The 23519-nt window shown below is 39.6% G+C and overlaps 1 protein-coding gene and 1 pseudogene across 9 annotated transcripts in view; one reads left to right on the top strand and one right to left on the bottom strand.

Moving 5' to 3' along the window:
- The window catches only part of LOC106869961 (serine/threonine-protein kinase ULK3), a 195236-nt gene that overhangs the window by 166660 nt on the left and 5057 nt on the right, over nt 1-23519 (bottom strand). For 7 of the 9 annotated variants that reach the window (XR_016244447.1, XR_001409483.3, XM_014915938.3 and 4 more), the window contains 2 exons: nt 4137-4277; nt 677-797 (listed from right to left, as the gene is read on the bottom strand). Coding sequence is in view for 7 of the 9 variants with exons in the window: in XM_014915938.3 (XP_014771424.1) it covers nt 677-797; nt 4137-4277 (262 nt within the window). In the remaining 2 variants the exon portion in view is untranslated. Of the gene's footprint in view, nt 1-676; nt 798-4136; nt 4278-4394; nt 4696-23519 lie in introns of those variants that run through there. The other 2 variants (XM_089363650.1, XM_052973224.2) reach the window with 2 other exon arrangements.
- Nucleotides 16493-17689, top strand: LOC149132480 (uncharacterized; annotated as a pseudogene).

Genomic DNA, 23519 nt, shown 5'->3' with positions numbered 1-23519 from the left:
ATGCCTAATCATATAGTTCTTAATTTTTGTTTTATTCTATATATCTTTTACTATCACTTCAGCACTAAAGTTCTTGCTTTATTGCCTTGCTTCTCAGACACATTACCTCCCTTGCTCTGTTTTGTCCACTCAGCCTCTAAACCATGAGTTGCATGATGGCTGTCAACTTATTGAAATTTCCATCAATTTCAATATGGAACAAAGTGCATAACACACCCCAGTTATTAAACTTTGTTTATTGCATATTATCTGCTTTTTATTATTTATGCAGGCTGTGCATATGTTTGATGCTTACTACTTCCTGTACCAGGATCTTTTTTTATTGTACCACCCTATAACTGTGTGTGTGTGTGTGTGTGTGTGCATGCGTACACATTCCCCTTCCCCTCCTTTCTATCTTTTACTATCCTCTTCCTCTCTCGTGAACTTTCTGCTCACTCACCTTGTCCAATCCTGTGTATCACTCCACTTACATTCACCTCCATATTCCTTGAAGGTACACCCTCGTAGATCTTCACCACCATCTCCTCTCCTTTCCTTTTCTCTTTCTCCATCTCTTTATCTCTTTCTGTCTCTCTCTGTTTCTCTCACTGTCCCTACCTCGCCCTCTCTTTCTCTCTGTTCATCAACCAAAAATATAAAATAAGGAGGTAGAAAATAAAAATGAATGAATTACCTATTTGTTGCAGGAACCGACGTACAGCAAGTTCTGGCAAAGCTCTCTTCTTTCTCAAGAAGTGTGATAAGTCTCCACCAATGCAATACTCCATGATGAGATAAATGAATTTATCATCCCACTGAAACAAGAAAGTAATGATGATGAGGAAGATTGTAATGGTAGCACAATCACAAGATTTTGATTTACAAACACCATATATATATACATGTGTGTGTGTAATTAAAAAAAATAATAATAGAAATATAGCACAGGAGAATGATGAATAACAGATGGAAAAAGCAAGACAAAATATACACACTTGAGATGGATATGTTCATTCCCTCATTGGTTATCACAACCAAATATGGTTAAAATTTCATCAACAGCAAAAATATATGAATTTTCATGGGGGTTATGGCCTCATTTATGCCCCCTCCCTTTCAAGCATTACTGCATTACATCTGTCGTCATGCATAGAATACAATTTCCAAATTTCATAAAGATCCATTCAGTACTTTTGATCATAAAAAATGACGAAAATTTGGGTGTTAAAGCCCCCATTAAGGGGTCTTAGAATCCTCACAAGAAGTAGAAACTTTAGGAATACTTCTTGATGTGTGTCAATTACCTATGATTGAAATTTCATCGACATCAGAAATTTATGAATTTTCATGGGGGGTTCTGCCCCCTTTAAGCCACCTCAAATTCAAACCAAACATACTGCATTATACCAGCCCTTATGCATTGAATCTAAGTTCCAAATATCATAAGAATCCATTCAGTAATTTTGGTCCATTGAAACTGTATGAAACATACAGCATTACCCTTCTCCCTAGGCTTGGATTTTGTGCTCCAAATTTCATTAGGATCAGTGCAGTAGTTTTCGAGTCTCTAAGTAACACACGAACACACATAAAGGCATTGATCTGCCAGCCCAATGGTTTCCCTTAATAGCAGAGTTAATAGTCAAGACTATTTAAGCATTTTATCTGATCAATTTCATCCTATGGTTGCGGAACTGTTTCAGGATGATAATGCACCAATTCACACAGCTAAAGTTGTTACTGAAATGCACAAGTAACATTCTAGTGAAGTTGAACATCTTATCTGGCCACCACAGTCCCCAGATCTCAATATCATTGAACATTTATGGTGCATTTTCGAAAAACAAGTAAAGAATCAATATCCCCCACCATCATCACTACAAGAACTGGAATCTGTTTTAGTTGAAGAATGGACAAAATTTCCTTTGGAAACAATTCAAACTTCGTACGAGTTCGTACCTTGTAGAATTCAAGCTGTATTTACTGCCAAAAGTGGTCCTACCCCATATTAAAATAAATTTCTTTGAAATTTTAAGGTGTTTCCATTATTTTGTCCAACTCCTGTATGTATCTATATATATATGTAAGTATATATGCTCAAATATGTTTTTACGTAGGCATATATTTATTTGTATGCTGCGAATTTGTTAATGTAACTTTCCATTTATTTATCCAGCACACAATTTCATTCTTTCGCTCTCATTATTGATTATTAATCATTTATTTTTGGACATTCCCACCTATTCCACACAAGGTTTTTCTGTGATCTTATAATAATTTTTATTACCTCCACCTCACTGAAGGTGGAGGTGTTGTTTTCAGTCATGTTTGTTTGTCCATGGACAAGATATCTCAAGAACCACTTGATGGATTCATATGAAACTTTCAGGGATGTTTGGCCTCATGATTGGCACAAACTGGTTAGATTTTGGGATCGATCCAGTACCGGACAAGGATTCTGGATTATTTTTCCTGTTTTTTTACTTAATTTTTGAGAGCAGTCAGGTTCATTTTTAGTATTCTTGTTTCTGAGAGCAGTTGAATTTATTTCAGATATTCTCATTTTAAAAATCATCTCTGAGTAATCGTTGAGAGGATGTTGGTGTTGCCTTAGCAGAGGTTTGCACTTTCTGAGTGCTCTTGTTTTTATATGTTTTTATATTTATAATTTTCACATCCCCCTACCACCCAACTTGTAATGAGAATTACACCATTATGTTTTAAAACCAGCCACCCAATCAAATTTAAATGCTTATTTGTTAATTTGAATTATATCACGTAATATTATATTACATGTACAATCCCAATTTTAATTCAGTATTTATCACAACAAATGTGAACGTGAAACTGAATAATAATTCTGTGATAATTTTTGCAGTGTTATATATATACATGTCCCACCCATGCTAACATGGAAGGCAGATGTTAAATGATGATGATATATTCTTTCATACTTTTACTTGTTTCAATCATTAGACTGTGGCCATGCAGGAGCACTGCCTTGAAGGATTTTAGTCAAACAGATTGATCCCAAGACATTGTTTTTTTAAACCTATTCTATTGGTTCCTTTTGTCGAACTGCTAAGTTGCAAGGATGTAAATACACCAACACCAGTTGTCAAGCAGTGTTGGGACAAACACAAACACATAGATACACACACACACACACACATATATATATGACAGACTTCTTTCAGTTTCTGTCTACTAAATCCAGTCACAACGCTTTGGTTGGCCCAAGGCTATAGTAGAAGACACTACCTATAGTATCACACAGTAGGACTGAGTCTGGAACCATGTGTTGGGAAGCAAGCTTCTTACCATGCAGCCACACATGTATAATGTATTGTGTGTGTGTGTATGTGTGTGTGTGTAAAATACATATCAATATATAGCTATATATAATGCAGCAAGCTGGCAAAATTGTTGCTGCATCAGACAAGATTAACGTTTAATGTCCGCCTTCCATGCTGGCATGAGTGGAACAGTTTGACAGGAGCAGGCCACGTAGATGCCTGCATCAGACTTCTGTGACTGCTTTGGCAGGGTTTTTACAGCTGGATGCCCCTCCAAATGCCATATATATATATATATATATATATATATATATATATATATGTGTGTGTGTGTGTGTGTGTGTGTGTGTATGCGCATGCCCATGCACATACACACAGGTGTACATAACTGTATGTTTGTCCCTTGCCTTTGTGTTTATGTTGTTTCCTTTCAAGACCTGTAACTTTAGCAGTTTAACAAACAGACACAGATATGGTTGGCTAAACTTTGAAGATGTTGCCCTAGCATTGTCACAGTTTAATGACTGAAGCCAGTAAAACTAAAAATGCATTTAATCTTGCAGTACACAAATTTTCAATCAAGTCTTGATTAAAAAAAATAATAAACCACTGTCTCTATTAAATTCAGTGTAGCAAAATGTGGTTAGTTTGACGTGTGCCTTTATCCAGTTGTAAAACTAAACATTAAAAACACTTTTGGAGAGATTTGCCTTTTAAAAAAAAGAACTGTGGGCAGGGGAATAATATGAGGGACTGTACAAAGTAAAGACAATATTTTATCAAATATGAAATTATTTGTTTTCCTATATGTTTTGCCATAAAACACTAAAGATATGATTAGCTGAAATATATATTTACCAAGAAGTCTTTCAACTCTACAATGTGTTCATGTTTTAATTTTTTCAATAATTCAATTTCAGTGAGTAAATTTTCTGTTGATCTTTTGTTTAGTGTACTTTTCAATACACATTTAATAGCCACCACTTCTCTAACACCAGTCTGTGAAAAGATAAGTTAAACTATGCAACATGAATACAGTAAAATACAAGAGCAAAATAATGCATACACAATGAATACAAAAGCAATAGATAATGTATAATATATAGTCCAACCAACTTTGATCTTTTTTTTCTCAGGAGAAATCATATCAAATATAGTAAATAGCTATACAGGTTGAGCTTGTTTTGTAGGACATATAAACATTCTTCTCACATCATTGTTTAAATGTAAGTTGTTTCAGGTATATGGTCATATTCATCTATCTTTCTTCTTCTTCTACAATATCAATATCATATCTTTGTTATCTACATCAACGGTTTTTAAACTTTTTTGTAATCCCCCATCCCATCAAGCAGTTGTTGTGCCTAACACACACTTAAGTGACGAGTGAAGCACCATGACTAAACTAACTTAACATGGATGGTAGCTTGTAAATTTTACTCTAAAATGGATTGTATAAACTTTTAACAGTAAAATGATAAAAAAAAATAATAATGACAAAAGTTGTAAATTTATTTTATACGTGGCAAGTTAATGAATTCACTCTGCCTGATGAGATTTTTTTTTTTAATAACCATTGCTAGTTTTATCCTGTATAATTTGATTACTACTACAGGTCAAATTTAGTATACTAATTATGTTACCTCATTGCCCGCTAAAGCCTCCTTTGACATATCCAGCACCCTCTTGGGGTTAGTACCAACCACATTGAGAACCACTGATCTACATTATCATTACTATTATCTTTTGTACAATCAACATTGCTTATATTGTTACTGTAATCCTCATTATTAATCTCAATGTTACAGTCATGAACATCTCCAGTAATAATAATAACTATCACCATCATCATAGCATACAAGAACAAACTATGTTAAACATTTCACCTTAAATGACAACTTGAGTTCTGCATTAAGATATTCAGGATAGATAACGAAATGGTCATGACCTTATAGCATTGTGGCATATATCTTTACATCATGATCTCACTAATACATATTTTAAAGTACCATTACTAATTCTACATCACAGTTGATGTGTTTCTATGAGGAAATTAATCTTGTTGAAAGAATATTTGTTTCATTAACCTAAGCTAATGTACAGATTTTAAAATACTTCCCATTTAGAAATTCTCAGATCAACAATGATACAATATCAAAAAAGAAAAAATGAAAGAAACTTAGAAACACAAACCATGCTTAAATATTTAATTATTACTGTGAAAAATATTCAGTATAAAAAAAACAAAAACAATTATACAGAGACAAGTGTTGCAAACTAATGTTTATTTTAAAATTACTTAAAATTATTTTTCTTTGAATAACTTAGAGTAAAAAAACCCAATTGGAACTAAATGTTGAAATATTTGTTTTCTTATTTAATATATCTAAAAGGCATGTTGTGCATTTTCATTATCCTAACATCTCATCATATAGTACAAAGCCACATTCCTCAATACTAGTCCCCACTTAGTTGAGGGGATGTGCCTTGCAAGTTACTTGATGGCTTCACTGCTGCTGGTGCCACATAAAAAGCATTCAGTACACTCTATAAAGTGGTTGAATTAGGAAGGGCATCCAGCCATAGAAATCATGCCAAAAGCAATCTTCTGACTTGCCAGGTCCTGTCAAGCCATCCAACCCATACCAACAGGGAAGAAGGACATTAAAGGATGATGATAATAATGTATGTGTGTTTGTATGCATGAATGTACATATGTGTGTGTGTGTGGTGGGGGGGGGGGAATGTATGTAACATTTGCATTATTATAGAGTGAGTCATTGTGGTCAGCGAAATTTTAACCTGCACATGAACTGTATGGTTATCATCATTGTTCAATGTCTGCCTTCCATGCTGGCATGGGTGGGACAGTTTGACAAGAGCTGGCCAGGCAGAAACCTGCACCAGACTTCTGTAACTGTTTTTGCCCTTTCTAACATCAACCACTCAGCAGAGTGGACTCAGTGCTTTTTACATGGCACAAGCACAGGTGAGGTCAGTTTTGGCAAGGTTTTTACAGCTGGATGTTCTTCCAAATGCCAACCACTTTACAGTGTGGACTGAGTGCTTTTAAGTGGCACTTGCATTGACAGGGTCACCAAGTACTTTCCAGACAAAAGAAAACAAAAAAGTCTTTTGAGAGGGTTGGGGGCATTGGAGGAGGTGATCTTGTGTCAGATGATGAAAGGTTATAATGAGGCAGAGACAGAAACAAGTGTCTTGCTGTAGGGGAGGTAAAAGGTTACCTGGTCAGAGAGAGAGAGAGAGAGAAAGAGAGAGAGAGAGAGAGAGAGAGAAAGAGAGATCAGGAATGTAGACAGAAACAGGTGTGTTGCCACGAAGGAAATACATGGTTACCCAACCTGAGGGAAGTGCAGGTGAAGGAGAGAGAAAGAGTGGGAGACACCAGGATAGAGAGAGAGGGTGGCAAAGCGCCAGGCATACATAATGATACAGTGAGACAGTGTGTGGGTGGAATGTGCAGGTCAGAAGCTAGCGGAGAGCAATGATACAGTGGCACAGGGTCAAGAGGACAAGACTGGGGAGTGGGAGGTAAGCCTAGTGCATGAAGTGGAAATGTGAGGAAGAGAAGAGATGCAGAGATGTAGTTTAGTTTATTGTGGTAGAGTGTGTGAAAAATCTAATTGTTAAGTGTGGGTGGGACACTCACTGCATCTAGAACTCAGGTCTCGCTGGCATGAGCAGTCTTCTCAAGAACTTCATATCATCAGATATCTCAGTTCATTGTCATTTCCTCTTTGAAGCCCAACATTCTGAGACTGCTCCTCACCACTTCATCCCATGTCTTGCTGGCTCTCCCTCTTCTGCGGGTACCATTTACTTTCAGTGGTTGGCACTTCTTTATGCTTCTGTCCTCATTCATACGAATCACTTGTTGAAACCAACATAGTCTTCTCTCTTGCATGCTACATTTGATACCTCTTGTGCCCAACTTTTCTCTCACTACATTTGCACTTTGCCATACAAGTGCACTGATGTGCATCCAAGGTAGCATACTACCTTCATTTCTCTCCAATCTACACATGTATTCTGCATTCAGTGCCCATGTCTCACGACTATGGAGTATAGCTGTTCGCACACAAGCATTATATAGTCTACCTTTCACTCTGAGAGAGAGTCCTTTTGTTGCCAACAGAGTTAATAGCTCTCTGAACTTCCTCCACCCAATTCTTATTCTAGAAACAATACTTTCAGAACATCCTCCACCATTGATAATTTGGTCACCTAGGTAACAGAAACTATCTACAACCTCAAGAGAGCCTCCTGGGCATTTGATAGAATCTAAGTCTCATGTGCTCTTAGTGCTTATTGTTCCAGCACATCTGCCACATACAAAGACGACTTTATCTGTTAATCTACCTGCTATTCTACTGCACCTCCTATGTGTATATAGTTTACACTGGGTGCAGCAAATGGAATTTCTTCCAACTCCTAATTTTGCAAACACATGGTTCTACATCTCAGCATGAGTTTCATTTTTGGTTTGGTATCTATGGTTGGGTACTCTTCTTAGAGCCACCCGCATTACAGTGTTTACTGGGCATATTTTCTTATGGCACCAGTACTCTCTAGTACTAGAGGGTCCTCTTAAACCAATACTAAACAGAGTGCATTGAATGCATCTTATCATGACATCAGCACTAGAGAGAATAAGGGTGAAAGAATGATGGACAGCAAAAGATGGATAAATGGTGAGAGCGCATGTTGATCAGGGAGTGTAGGCTGAGTGAATAGGGCATATGTAGAAGTCGTATATAAAGGTAGCATGAACTGGAGGTATGATTGATAAAGGTTGAGGTAACTGAGACATGAGTGATAGTGGGATGTTTTAGACAGATGAGTAACAAGACAGATGTGTGATAAGAGAGATGTGCAATTTAGGGTTGAATGATAAAGGTATAAGAGAATTGAGAGATAGTCAATAAAATTGAACATGTAGATTTGAGAATATGCCTACATACATAAATACAAATATATACATAAATATGGGTATATGTATATATAGCGAAGGTAAAGAATATGCACAACTGGTGTTTAGGGTTAGGGGTTAGGGTTATGCTGAAAACGGGTGGTGTGCATATTCTTTACCTTCACCATGTGTGTGTGTGTGTGTATATATATATATATATATATATATATATATATATATATGTGCATATATATATACGTATATGTACAACCAAAAAGGACAACGCATGAGTACATGGAACATGAACTATTTTTTCGAACAACGAAAGGCACAAATGGAAAACAAAACATAAAGAACGACCCTCCATCAGTTGTTGGCTGTTTTTCTCCTCTCGTATTTCGAGCATTTAACAAGATACGCTTTCGATAAAACAGTTGCTCCCGCAAAGCAAATTAAGTAAAATTTGGGATTTTGTGGAGGGTCAAAATAGGTAATACAAACAGGACAGTGAAAGCAAACAGGAAGGGCTGCTAAGCCTAAATGAGGTTGTGGTGTCGAAAACGTAAATCAAGCTAGGACAGGAGACACACAAAAACAGAGAGCTGGGCATAAGTCCATTAATCGTTAATTAACGAAGTTAACATTTTCGTTAACGATTTCACTTTTAAGTTAACTTTGAAAATCATTATTGGACTAATTAACTTCCGTTACATTTAGCTTCTGTTAACTCAAGTCCAGAATTTCATAAAAACTGGTAAACGTTTAAAAGTTTCAATTGTTTTCAGATTGTCTTAGCGCATATAATATTGTACGCGTCATTTTTAGGTGCTTTTTTTGTACACACACAAATAACATGGGCAAGACTTCCACCCATGCTCCACCAAAACTACCCTTTTTAAAAAATTATTTTTTTCGACACAAACACTCCTTTTCGGCTATGGGGAATATGAATCTGCAAAAAGATGGGCAAAAATTGGCATTTTAAAATTGCTCCCACCCCCACCCCCCATTTCCTTCAATTTTTAAAACTTTTTTTTAGAAATTTTGTTTTTCAAAATGTGCGGAAAAATATGGAGATTATGATTCTGAAAAAAAATTTCCGCAAATTTTTGTAAAATCTTCTTTTTGAGAAAATTTTTTCTTTTCTAAATATGCGGAAAAATACAGACATGATTCGGACAAAAATTTCAAAACATTTCTGTAGTTATGGTTAGGGTTGTAGTATTGGGGAAAAAATTCAAAACTGAAGAATTTGAGGGGGAGAAAGGGGGGGGGGGGGGAAATAAAAATTATTAAATAAACAAATTTGTGAGAAAATGGGGAGGGGGCGGAAGTCTTTCCAAAATATTCTTTTCTACTCTAGGCACAAGGCCCGAAATTTTGGGGGAGGGGGGCAGTTGATTAAATCAACCTCAGTATGCAACTGGTACTTAATCTATCGATCTCGAAAGGATGAAAGGCAAAGTTGACCTCAGTGGAATATGAACTCAGAACGTAAAGACATTTCGCCTGGCATGCTAATGTTTCTGACAGCTTGCCACCTTACGGGGAGAAAAATATTGAAAAATATCAATAGATGTGTGAGTGAGAAAGAAACGAGAAGGGAGGTTTGGGGACGTGCTAGAAACAACAGCCAGCTCTCCCTTAAATCACACATTTTTCTCTGAAATTATTAACAATTTTTTTCTAAACTGAAAATGTTTTTCTCGCAGGTTTTAAGTGCGTACTGAAAATAAAACAGAAATGGTCAAAATCGTTTCAGACTGCAGTGGTGAGGAGGGGAGTGAAAGAAAATAAATTTTCAAAATTTTTTTTCTTTTTTTTTGTGAAAAGATGCGTCTTGGTGAAAAACATTGGAAAAAATCCCTATCAAAATGGAGAAATTCCAACTTATGTGGGCTGTCTGATCCCACTCATACAGCCTGCATGACCCAGGATTATAGGCCAAAAAATTTCATGATCGTGTTACCCCTAATATTTGGCCTCATAGCTTTCCTGCTTCAAACCCACTAGGCTACTACATCTGGAGACTAACAAGCATGCCCACAATATCAAGGACTCTGTATCTGCAATTGGCGACATTATTACCAACATGAATAAAGTTCATCTGATCAAAGCACTTAGTCATTTTAGAAGCTGTATCAAGCTGACAAATGACATATTCAATATTCAGCATTCTGGGTTTCTGACAATCCATGAAAAAAGAATTTGATGCATTGAGAAAAATTATATTGTACACTTAAGGACCCAACTAGACTAGGAAGGTTCAAGGTATGTTACTTCCAGCATGGCATCATAAACAGACTGCTGAGTCAATTTTTGCTTTACAACTGTGCAACTACTTGAGTGGAAGCAAAAGAAAGGCTGTGCAGTAAGTCATGGAAAGGTGGCTGGGAAATCCTCCAGCTTTCAGCTCAGTTGATCTGAACAGCAAGACCTCAGGGACAATGGATACAGTGGGACCAGGCACTCAAGCATTCACTGTCACGGTAGGAACTCTGGGCACTGATCAGAGAAGATTGTCCTTCTCCTTCATGTTGTCACTGACCTCTTGCCAACTCCAAATACCTTAAAATATGGGGTAAAGAAGAAGACCCATCCTGCAAGCAGTGTGGATCAAATCTTTGCAACCTGAATCACACTTTGACCAGATGCCCTAGGGAATTGAGAGTAGGTTGATACAAGTAGATGTGCAAAACGTGAAGGGTAACAAACACCAGCTACCACCACCATCAAAGGCATCAGATTCCAAAGGGAAAGTGACAAGGCATCCAAGATGAAAGTAATGGCAGTGGCCCCATTTTCTATTTTGCATTCAGCCTCAGATGGAGAAATGAAAGTGGACCTGAAGGGCAGGCTCATCTTCACAGAGTAGAAAGTAGTAACATCATTCTGACCAGATATTTTCCTGCTCACTAGGAGTACAAAAACAATCACTGTGGTCAAACTCACAGTGCCCTAGGAGGGCAGACTCAATATTTCCCCCTAGGTATAGAGATGTGCATATGAACATAATGATGCGTGTGTTTTTGTGTACTTGTTTTTATTTGTATACACGTCTTTCCGCGTATGTATATGCATGTGCATATCAGCCACCCATACCTGGATACAACTCACTCAATAAGAACTCACTACTTGAATAGACCATAGACAAAACCTGACTGTAAAAAGGATTTAGATAATCCTATCAGGTGGTGCTATTAAGTTAGACATGGCCTGGACCAATCTTTGGTCAAAACATAACTAAGTTTTATATACAAATATATATATATATATATACACAAATAAATATGTATATATATATATATATATATATATATATATATATATATATATATCATCATCATCATCGTTTAACGTCCGCTTTCCATGCTGGCATGGGTTGGACGATTTGACTGAGGACTTGCAAACCAGATAGCTGAACTAGGCTTCAATCTGATCTGGCAGAGTTTCTATAGCTGGATGCTCTTCCTAACACCAACCACTCCAAGAGTGTAGTGGGTGCTTTTATGTGCCACCGGCACGAGGGCCAGTCAGGCAGTACTAGCAACGACCATGCTCAAATGGTGTTTTTTACGTGCCACCTGCACAGGACCCAGTCCAGCGGCACTGGCAATGACCTCGCTCGAATATTTTTTCACGTGCCCCCGGCACAAGTGCCAGTAAGGCACGCTTGAATGATGCTTTTTACATGCCACCAGCATGGAAGCCAGTTAGCTGCTCTGGCAACGATCATGCTCGGATGGTGTTCTTAGCGCTCCACTAGTACGGATGCCAGTCATCAAATTTGATTTCAATTTTGATTTCACTTGCCTCAACAGGTCTTCGCAAGCAGAGTTTAGTGTCCAATGAAGGAAAGGTACACATAAGTGGGCTGGTTACACCCTTGGCATAGGCCACAAGTTATGGTCTCACTTAGCTTGCCGTGTCTTCTCAAGCACAGCATATTTCCAAAGGTCTCGGTCACTAGTCATTGCCTCAGTGAGGACTAATGTTCAAAGGTCATGCTTCACCATCTCATCCCAGGTCTTCCTGGGTCTACCTCTTCCACAGGTTCCCTCAACCACTAGGGTGGGGCACTTTTTCACACAGCTATTCTCATCCATTCTCGCCACATGACCATACCAGTGCAATCGTCTCTCTTGCACACCACATCTGATGCTTCTTAGGTCCAACTTTTCTTTTAAGGTACTTACACTCTGTCGAGTATGCACACTGACATTACACATCCAGCGGTGCATACTGGCTTCATTCCTTGCAAGCTTACGCATATCCTCAGCAGTCACGGCCCATGGTTCACTGCCATGTAGCATGGCTGTTCGTACACATGCATCATACAGTCTACCTTTTACTCTGAGCAAGAGGTCCTTTGTCACCAGCAGAGGTAAAAGCTCTCTGAACTTTGCCCAGGCTATTCTTATTCTAGCAGCTATACTTTCAGTGCACCCACCCCAGCTACTGACTTGGTCACCGAGGTAATAGAAGCTATCAACTACTTCTAGTTTTTCTCCCTGGAATGTGGCAGAAGTTGTTCTCTGCACATATTCAGTGTTTATTGCTCCTGAGCATCTACCACATACAAAACTATCTTCCCAGTTAGCCTTCCTTTGATATTGCTGCACCACTTATGTGTCCAGAGCTTACACTGGGTACATCTTATAGAGTTTCTACCTACGTCTTTTCTACAGATCGAGCAGGGCCATCTACCTTAAGGGATTTGTGGTTTGTCTGCCTTCCTACTTATTAGGACTTTGGTTTTAGCTAGGTTGACTCTAAGGCCCTTCAATTCTGATCCTTGCTTCCACACCTGAAACTTCTCCTCTAGTTCTGATAGTGACTCAGCAATTAGAGCAAGGTCATCAACATAGAGGAGCTCCCAGGGGCATCCTGTCTTGAATTCCTGTGTTATTGCCTGGAGGACTATGATAAATAGAGGGGGGGGCTGAAGACTGAACCTTGGTAGACCCCTACCTCTACCCAGAATCCTTCACTGTACTCTTTGCCAACCCTCACCTTACTGGCAGCGTCTCTGTACAGCTCTCACTAACCATTCTTCTATCACTAGTTTCCTTATTGACCATCAGATAAGGGATCAGGGGACCCTGTCAAAGGCTTTCTCCATGTCAACGAAAGCCAGGTACAGAGGTTTATCTTTGGCTAGGTATTTCTCCTGCAGCTGTCTTACCAGAAATATAGCATCAATGGTGCTTTTCCCTGGCACGAACCCAAACTGCATCTCATCTAAGCTGATTCGCTCCCTAATTAGTTGGGCTATGACCCTCTTCATGACCTTCATTACCTGATCCAACAACTTGATACCTCTGTAATTATTTGTATCTAAAGCGTCACCTTTGCCTTTGTAGCAGTTGATTATGGTGCTGCTACACCAGTCATTGGGTATGACTCCTTCCTGTAACACCTAGTTAACTATATGGGTAATGAGGCTATAGCCAACACCGCCAGATATTTTGAGCATCTCTGCAGTGATTCCCTGTCTTCATACTCTTAATTGCTTTATCTACCATGGTACTGTCAATTTGGATAGCTGGTCCCTCTGTTGGGTCGACATCTGGCAGACTCTCTTTCTCCCATTCATTCTCTTTATTGAGCAACATTTCATAGTGGTGTCTCCAAATCTCTCTCTTTGTAGCCTTGTTTAGTGCAAGCGTACCATCATCCATGCGAACACATTTCTCTCCTAAAACATCACGTTTCTCTCTCACACACTCTCTTGCAACACAAAATACCTCGAGTCTTTGGTCCTCACAGTGCAGAACAATGGCAAATTTTTTCTTATCTGCTTTCCTCTGGCTAAATAAACCAGTCTCCTAGCTTCCCTTCTGGCAGTCTGATACAATTCCCTGCTACCACTGTTCTTCCAGTCCTACCAAGCCTGTTTCTTTACTCTAATAGCCCTGTCAACAACATTGTTCCACCACCACGTTATTTTGGGTCGAGAGGGGACTTTGCACCATCTCCAGATCTGGTCAGTAGCCCTCAGCAGGTTGTCCCGTAGAAACCTCCAGTTGTCTTCCACATTGTGTGAAGCTATATCCTCTTATCTCATAAAAAGCTTTAAATCTCTGTCCATTTGCAGGATCTTTAAGCTTCCACGCCCTTCTCCTCCAAGCTAGTCTACTTCTGGGCATCCATTTAGCCCTGATCCCGAAGTCGCTAACTACTAATCTATGTTGAGGGGTAAATTCTTTGCCTGGGAAAGTTTTGGCATTTATAAGCAGCTCTCTTTCCCTTTGTCTCGCGAGGATGTAGTCAATTTGGCTAGTGTGTCTGCCAGAACGGTAGGTGACTAGGTGACAGGCAGGTTTCCTGAAGTTAGTATTGCAAACCATAAGGTCATTTGCATCGTAGAACTCCAGCAGCTTGGTTTCCTCCTCATTGCAGGAACCAAAACCATAGCCTCCATGTATGCCATGGAAGACCCCTGCATGTTGTCCATGTCCATTGAAGTCACCAGCCATAAAGAGAAAATCCCTATCATTTGTCAACGAGGTAGTCTGCAAGAGGGTGTCATAAAATTGGCCTTTCTGCCCATCAGGTAGCCCCGGCTGAGGAACATAGGCCGAGATAATGGTTGCTAACCCATGAAGCACTAATGTAGTCTTAAGTATTCTGTCGTATACTCTGACTACCTCGATTACCTTATCAACCCATTTCTTCGCAAGAAGTATACCCACGCTCCTGACCCCATCAGTGTTCCCTGCCAATACAAATAAATATATATATATATATATATATATATAACGTGAGAGAGTTAGGGGTTGGGGGTACAACCCACTAAGGGATAGTATCTATCCAATATATATATATATATATATACGACGGGCTTCTTTCAGTTTCCATCTACCAAATCCACTCACAAGACTTAGGTAGGCCCAATGCTATAGTGGAAGACACTTGCCCAAGGTACCACGCAGTGGGACTGAACCCGGAACCATGTGGTTGTTAAGCAAGCTTCTTACCACACAACCGCTCCTGTACTTATATATATATATATATATATATACAAAAATATAAATATATATATACACATATAAATATATATATATATACATATATAAATATATATATATATATATATATATATATATATATATAAGCGTAGGAGTGGCTGTGTGATAAGTAGCTTGCTTACCAACCACATGGTTCCAAGTTCAGTTCCACTGTGTGACACCTTGGGCAATTGTCTTCTACTATAGCCTCGGGCCAACCAAAGCTTTGTGGGTGGATTCGGTAGACAGAAACTGAAAGAAGCCTGTCGTATATATGTATATATATGTTTGTGTGTATGTTTGTGTGTCTGTGTTTGTCCCCCTAACATCGCTTGACAACTGATGCTAGTGTGTTTACGTCCCTGTAACTTAGCGGTTCGGCAAAAGAGACAATACAAAAAGCACTAGGCTTGCAAAGAATAAGTCCTGGGGTCTATTTGCTTGACTAAAGGTGGTGCTCCACCATGGCCACAGTCAAAATGATGGAAACAAGTAAAAGAGTATATATATATATATATACACACACATATATAAATATATATACACATATATAAATATATATATATGCACATATAAATATATATATATCTATACATAAATATATATATATGAGGGTGGATGAGTATATACATACAGGCGCATGTACGTGGGTGTGCAGACATACATACATACATATATACATACATACAGATGCATACATACATATTACATTGTTCTTAGTTTGACATTTTGTCATGTTGTCTTATGTGGGAATACAAACCTATCTGGGATTTGCAGATCCTGTTACAGATGTTGCAGTGGTGGTACATTGGACCTGGCTCTGTGCTGAGCTCTTTTCTCTCTCATGGTGTTGTTCCTGGCTGCCTCAAAGTCGGAGATGGTCTTGTAGCAAAAGTTTCTTGACTGAGCTCTAGTCAGTGCTACTACTGTGGTATGACGTCAGCAACTGGGGAGCTGACCACTGACCGGAACCGTGAACTGACTGAAATGACAAGCTGACCGGAAGAGGAAGAAGGGCAGAGGGAGCCTTGATCGGGATTTCGTGCCCTTTTTGAACGGGGTTGTTGTAAGGAGAGGACATGCCAAGCGATCGTCTAGATATTGGGAGAAGCAGCTGCTATTTCTAGTGTTCTTTGGGTCGGGCCAGCTGCGAGGATCGGATACCACAGGACAGAGTCGCAGTCGACGAAAGGAAAACCGAGGTAAGGCGATTACTTCTACTCGCACGCATACACCACAAGCTATTTTGGCACCACGTGTAAAACTTCGCCACGATGGCAGCCAAGAATAGAATCGCCAGCGACATGATCAGGCCTTTTAATGGCGAGGGAGATGTAATGGCATGGATGCAAAAGATCAGGCTTGTGGCGAAACTGCAAGTGATAAGCGATGTGGTGAGTCTTATGGAGCTATACTTGGAAGGAAGCGCCCTGACCCTGTATTTAGAGATGAACGAGGAAGAGAGGTTAAGTGCGAAGATGATTGATGCTGACGTCACTAGGAGAAGCGTCAAGAAAGTGGGCGGGAACTGTGACAGATGCCAGTCCATTGACCCCGCCACGGGTGGGTATGAGCAAGGGAACCTCTCAGTAGAGTGCAACTGGAGGAGACTACCTGTAGATGTGACGCACTACCACCAAGGAATGTATCTCACCATGGTCGACTGCGGGCCGGGCTGGCTGGCCATTTGGAGGGAGTTGAGGACAGGCATTGCTGATGAGATTGCCCGGATTTTGAACGGGATATTCTTAGAGAGGGGTCCTGTGGAAGAATTGCTGATGGACAATGGGGTGGCGTTTCATTTGGAAACGTTGGGGGAGATGCTCGACCGGTGGAAGGTGCGACGATTGTTCAGAGCGGCGTATAGGCCGAGCGGCAATGGAATCGTTGAGAGGCACCATCGGACGATCAAGGCCATGGCTGAAAGGGGGCACATTTCACTCCTGGAAGCGGCTTTCTGGTATAAGATGTCTCCTTGATCCGGACAAGCGGAAGAATCTGTGCCGCACAGAGCAGTGTTCAAGTATGAATGGAGGCATCCCAGTAAGACGCCGGAGTTCTGCGAAGAAGAGAAGGGACCTGCCAGTGTGAAAGTAGGGGAGGAAGTTTGGGTCAAGCCGCCAAAGGCACGCTGCATGTCGCAATGGGGCAGGGGAACGGTGACGGCAGTCAATTCCAGAAACAATGTATCCGTGGATGGAATTCCACGTCATGTGCTGGACCTGCACAGGATAGCCACTTCGTCGGATGAAGAGTGCAGAGAGGGAAACAAGGCACCTGGCTTGAGAAGATCTCGACGCGTAAGGCGCCCGCCCGGTTGGATGGCGGACTTCGAAGTGGAGTAGGGGTGGACGTGATCTTTAAGATCAGGGTTGCGTGTGGTATGACGTCAGCAACTGGGGAGTTGACCGCTGACCGGAACGGCGAGCTGACCAGAAGAGGAAGAAGGGCAGAGGGTGCCTCAATTGGGATTTGGTGCCCTTTTTGAATGGGGTTGTTGTGAGGAGAGGACGTGCCAAGCGATCGTCTAGGTGTTGGGAGAAGCAGCTGCTATTTCTAGTGTTCTTCGGGTCGGGCCAGTCGCGAGGATCAGATACTGCAGAACAGTCTCGTGCAAAGGAAGGAAAACGAGGTAAGTCGATTACTTCTACTTGCACGCATACACCACAACTATTTCCCATGTCTTCATATTCATCTTGAAGATTTTCAAGTAGGTCTTTAGAGTAACTTTATAATGGAGTAGCAAGTGACCTTGGTGCCTGGCAACAGAGTTAAGCTGACCATAAAAGAGTGTTTTAGGTAAGCAAGTTTCTTCCATGCATACCACATGGCCAACCCACTTCAGTTGTACTTTGGTATGGTAATTCTCTACACCTTGAATGTCACATCTTGCAAGAACCTCTGTATTGCAGACTTTATCCTGCTACTTGATTTACTAGTGCCCTTTGCGGCTCTGACCTCACCTCTTACTTACCTGTGCCCATCTTCCCTCTACAATCCATATCCCCACTCACTTTAATTATCATTCATATCTCTCATTTCACTTCCTGCATTGCTTCTTTTCTCACTGTCATTTCCCTACAACTTCTTCACTACTTCATCACCCTCTCATCTCTCCTACTCTGACTTATCAGCCCTTATTACCCCCATACATCTCTTTCCTTTAACAGCGTTTTTTGTACCCTTTGCACCTTCATCTATTTTATCTCACGTTCCCTTCCACCCATACTCACTATTGTGGGATAGTCATGGACGACTCACCTCATCACACCACTCTATCTCTCCCTTTCCCACTAATCATATACCCTAATCACTTTCTTTTCCCCTGTTCTTGGCATAATCCCACCCACAATAGTGAATACTCTGTTACTCTCTCCACTAACCCCTCCTCACAATTAGGTGTTCTTCTCCTTATACTTCTCTCTCACCTTGCCTAAAAGCATCACACACAATCTCCCAGTTTCCTTCAGTTACAGTGACTAAGAGTCCCGATAACTGAAGGAAACTGGGAGATTGCAAGTTATAAGGTGACCTTTCAGACTGAATCTACCAAATACATTCCCAATGCTTTGGTCAGCCTGAGGCTATAGTAGAAGGCACTTGTCCAAAGTGGCACACAGTGGTACTGAACCCAGAGCCATGTAGTTGGAAAGCAAGCTTCTTACTATATAGCCACGCCTGCACCTGTATCATTTAATAATTTTTCATGATTTAAAGTTTAATAAAAATGTATGGCATCTTTCGGTTATAGTCCCTCCTGCACCACCTATTTTAACTGAAGAACCAATGAATATTTTCAAAGTTAAACCAATATAAAATTAAACACAGCAGCTTAGAGTATGGGGATATTGTGAAGCATTATCTAGATATGTTCTTATAATTCATGTTATATGCCCTTCTAAGAACTGAAGTAATTCAGTTTTTTAACTTATAATGATGATGATGGTTGTGCAGTCAGAAGTCCAGAAATTTAATCTCACAGCCATATGTAACCAAAATTTTACATTATATATACTAGCACCCTTCAAGCGGTTTTCTGCTAGCCCCTTGATAATATTTTCATTTGATTCCTAATTCTAATAATTTTTATATTTTACGTCTCATTATTTCTTTGTATAATAGTGCTCACTTGCTTAGTAAATATTGCTTTCATTACTTTATCAGTCATAAATCTCTCTTTTTTAAACAAACATCACAGTAGTCCAACAACAGAGGAAGAGGCAGTTTGTCAAGTCTTACCTTCCCCTCAAAGCAACATGGAGATTTCAATTCAGCAGCCCATCTGTATGCTTAGTAGTGTGTGTGTGTGTATGTGTGCGTGTGTGTGTGAGAGAGAGAGACAGAGGGGGAGAGAGAATATTGCAAACAATGAATTAAATAAACATGAAATGAAAAAATCATATAAATAAAAGGGCATTACCATAGATGTATATGTCCCCGACTTTATTGCCTCATAAAATCCAGAAAAATGGAGACTTTTTAACAAAATTTTTTACAAATACTTCTTATATGGTGTGCTTTCAGAGTATATAGGGATTTATGGGAAAGAATTTGGTTAAACTAAAGCGCTTGACCTGAGCTCAAAAACGAAAAAAAAAATAGTGTAATAGGTGTAAAACAACTTGCTGTGAACGAATATGGAAAAAAAAAATGCGCACTCGTGAATGGGGGTGGGGAAAGGGCTCGGAACATTCACATCATTACACATCGTCAGTCCATAGCCTCTAAACTACAGTGTTTGTCTCGACCTCAAAAACGAAAAAAAATGAGTGTAATAGGTGTAAAACAACTTGCTGTGAACGAATATAAAAAAAAAATGCGTGCTCGCGAAAGGGGGGGGGAGAGGGTTCGGAACATTCGTGAATGTTCCGAGACGCTTCACCGGAACCAAGAAACAAAAGAAAAATAGTGTAATAGATGTAAAACAACTTGCTCTGAACGAATATGAAAAAAAATGCGCGCTCGCGAAAGGCGGTGGGTGGAGAGAGGACTCGCAACATTCACATTGTCACACATTGTCAGTCCATGGCCTCTAAACTATAGTGTTTGACCCAAATTAGTGTAATAGATGTAAAACAACTTGCTGTGAATGAATATGAAAAAAAAAAAAGGCGCACTCGCGAACGGGGGCGGGGAGGGCTCGTGAATGTTCCGAGACGCCTCACCGGAGCCAAGAAACAAAAGAAAGATAGTGTAAAAGATGTAAAACAACTTGTTCTGAACAAATATGAAAAAAAAATGTGTACTCGCGAAAGTGGAGAGAGGACTCAGAACATTCACATTGTCAGTCCATGGCCTCTAAACTATAACGTTTGACCCGAGCTCAAAAAATTAGTGTAATCCTTTGCAGGATTTGAATCGAAATGTGAAGAACCAGAACAAATATTGGTCTAATGATTCTGCAACTTCACTGCCCTCTGTAATAAATAATAGCATTTCTTTTGTCTCAGTCATTAGACTGAGGCCATGCTAGAGCACCACCTTGAAGACCCAAGTACTTATTTGATTGGTCTCTTTCTCCAAGCCACTAAGTTATGGAGGATGTAAACACACCAACACCAGTTGTCAAGCAGTGGTGGGGGACAAACAGACATAAGGACACACACACACTCATACACATATGTGTGTTTACATATATATATTTATATATATATATATGAGGTCTGATCAATAAGTATCCGAATTGTTGCCATAGTAATGAAGCTAAAGCACACAGAGTGAAGCCGCTTGGCAAAGATTGACCTTGAACTCTGCTATGCATGCACACTAAGTTTTAACACTCTAGCTTACTTTCCCTGTTCACAGCAATGCTTGGAAGGAAGGTGTGTAGCATGTGATCGTCACATTGACCATGACAGAGAAAGCTGTCATGGAGATACCTGCTCAGAGGCCTACACAAAGTTGCAGAAAGTGTATGGAGAGGCGGGGTGTATGAGCTGCACACAAGTGTATGAGAGGTTCAGATGTTTCCGAGATGGCCGATAAAATGTTGGTATTGACAAACGTTCAGAGAGACCTGTAACCAGTAGAAGTGAGAAAAACATTGCAGATAAGCATGTAACTGTGACAGGAAATCATCAAATCACCATCCATGACTTATCAGGGGATGTGCAGATTAGCTATAGTTCAGTTCAGTCCATTATCACTGAAGATTTGGATATGAGACGCGTGTCTGCCAAGTTTGAGCCAAAACTGCTTCCAGCTGACCAAAAAGACACTTGGGTTTCAGTTGCACAAGATCTCCTTGATTGTGTCAAGAACAATGAAAACTTTTTGAAAAATTTAGATAGGCCTCTGAGCAGGTATTGCTAAGCTTTTGGGAAAATTTGATGCAGATTCTCTGCTCAATTTTCTCAGTCATCATCAAAGCAATGATTACACGCAACATACCTTCCTTCCAAACACTGCTGTAAACAGCAGAAGTGAGTTAGAATGTTAAAATTTAGAGCGACTTCACCCTGCATGCTTTAACTTCATTACAATGGCAACAGTCCAGATACTTATTGATCAGACCATGTATACATTTCGTCTGAAATTCATAGCCTAACAACTCGAGTTTGGAATGAATCTTCTGTGTCACAGGAATGTATAAATGGCATTCTAATCTCTATATACAAGGGTAAGGGCCCAAAAGCAGAGTGTGGTAATTCTAGAGGGATAACTATCCTGGTACATACTGGGAAGATAATTTCCATGCTAGAATGTGTGTCCACATGTGATTCTCAAAGAAAAAGTGTGGTCTCAGACCTGAGCGAGGAACAATGGACATGATATTTTCTGTGAGGCAGGTTCAGAAGAAATGCTTAGAGAAGCAAATGCTACTATACCAGGTCTTCCTAGATTTAACTACGGTATTTGACACAGTAAACAAGGAGGCACTGTGGATTGTATTGTATAAACTTGTTTGCCCAACACATTTTGTGAGCATCTTTAAGGAACTACACAGAAACATGAAAGCTCAGGTAGTCTTTAATGGAGAGCTATCTCATGAATTTTCAGTGGACAATGGTGTCAGACAGAGAGATATTCCTGCCCTATATTTTTCTCTATTTATTTTGCTGCATTGCTTTGGTATGCTTCCAAGGATTGCAACAGGGGAATCGGAATCAGATTTCAGACATCTGGTTGCATTTTATATCTGACTCAGTTTAAGAGCAAAACAAAGACTTCAAAAGCACTTGTAAGAGAATGACTTTACGCTGATGATGCTGATTTGTTGGCACATTCAGAGGGGGATATGCAACATATAATGGACAGATTTTGCATTACATGTGTACATTTCAGACTCACAGTTAGTCTTGACAAGGTGCTTCATCGAAGCAACTGATATAACACAGAAACATAATTCTATATTCCCAGATAGCAATAAAGTACACACCTCTCAGTAATACAGAGGTACATCTGCTTGTGCAGAAGGAACTCACATAAAACTGTTGAAAATATGAGGCTAACAATAATGATTTCTTACATAAACACAGGACACAATTTTGAAAGGACCCAACAATCAATTATATTGTCCCAAGTATTTGACAGGTACTTTTTTTAAGGACCCTTGAAGAATAAATGCAAAGTTGAGTTCAGCAGGATTTGAACACAGAACATAAGAGCTGGAATAAATATTGGTTTCACATTTTGGCACAAGGCCAGCAGTTTTGGGGGAGGGGCTAAGTTGATTACATTAACCCCAGTGCTCAACTGGTACTTATTTTACTGACTCTGAAAGGATGAAAGGCAAAGTCAATCTCGGCTGAATTTGAACTCAGAATGTAAAGCTGAATGAAATACTGCTAAGCCCAGCATACTAACAGTTCTGCCTGCAAAGCATTTTTGTCTAACACTTTAGTGATTCTGCCAAATAATAACAGTACATTTATAATTGACATAGAAATACTAAAGGACTATTATGTGTTGCTGAAAAGCTAAGGAACTGCAACTAGTTAGGATCTGAATTAAAACCATTATGGCAGTTATCTGCCTTCCAATTTGTAACAGGTACAGCTGCAGTGATATACAATCACTTGTGTAGCAACACTGGTAGATTTACATGTACCAGAAAACACAAATACTAGGATCTGTAGATAGTGTAGGCTATTCTCACAGAGTATTTACTAACCTTCATGTATGTTTTCCAAGATGTACTTAACTATTTTTTATGTAATAAAAGAAAATTTTTACTGTATTTATCTAACTATGAATAATAATGATAACAATTTTTACATTAGCACAAGGTCAGAACTATGAATAATTGACTGAAGTAGTATCATAATGGTTGGCCTTGTGCCCAGTGAAAGTTAGCAAAAC

This window comes from Octopus bimaculoides, chromosome 15, assembly GCF_046866305.1.
Source record: "Octopus bimaculoides isolate indiv1 chromosome 15, ASM4686630v1, whole genome shotgun sequence".
Classification (NCBI taxonomy): domain Eukaryota; kingdom Metazoa; phylum Mollusca; class Cephalopoda; order Octopoda; family Octopodidae; genus Octopus; species Octopus bimaculoides.
This window is presented reverse-complemented; position numbering and strand designations above follow the sequence as displayed.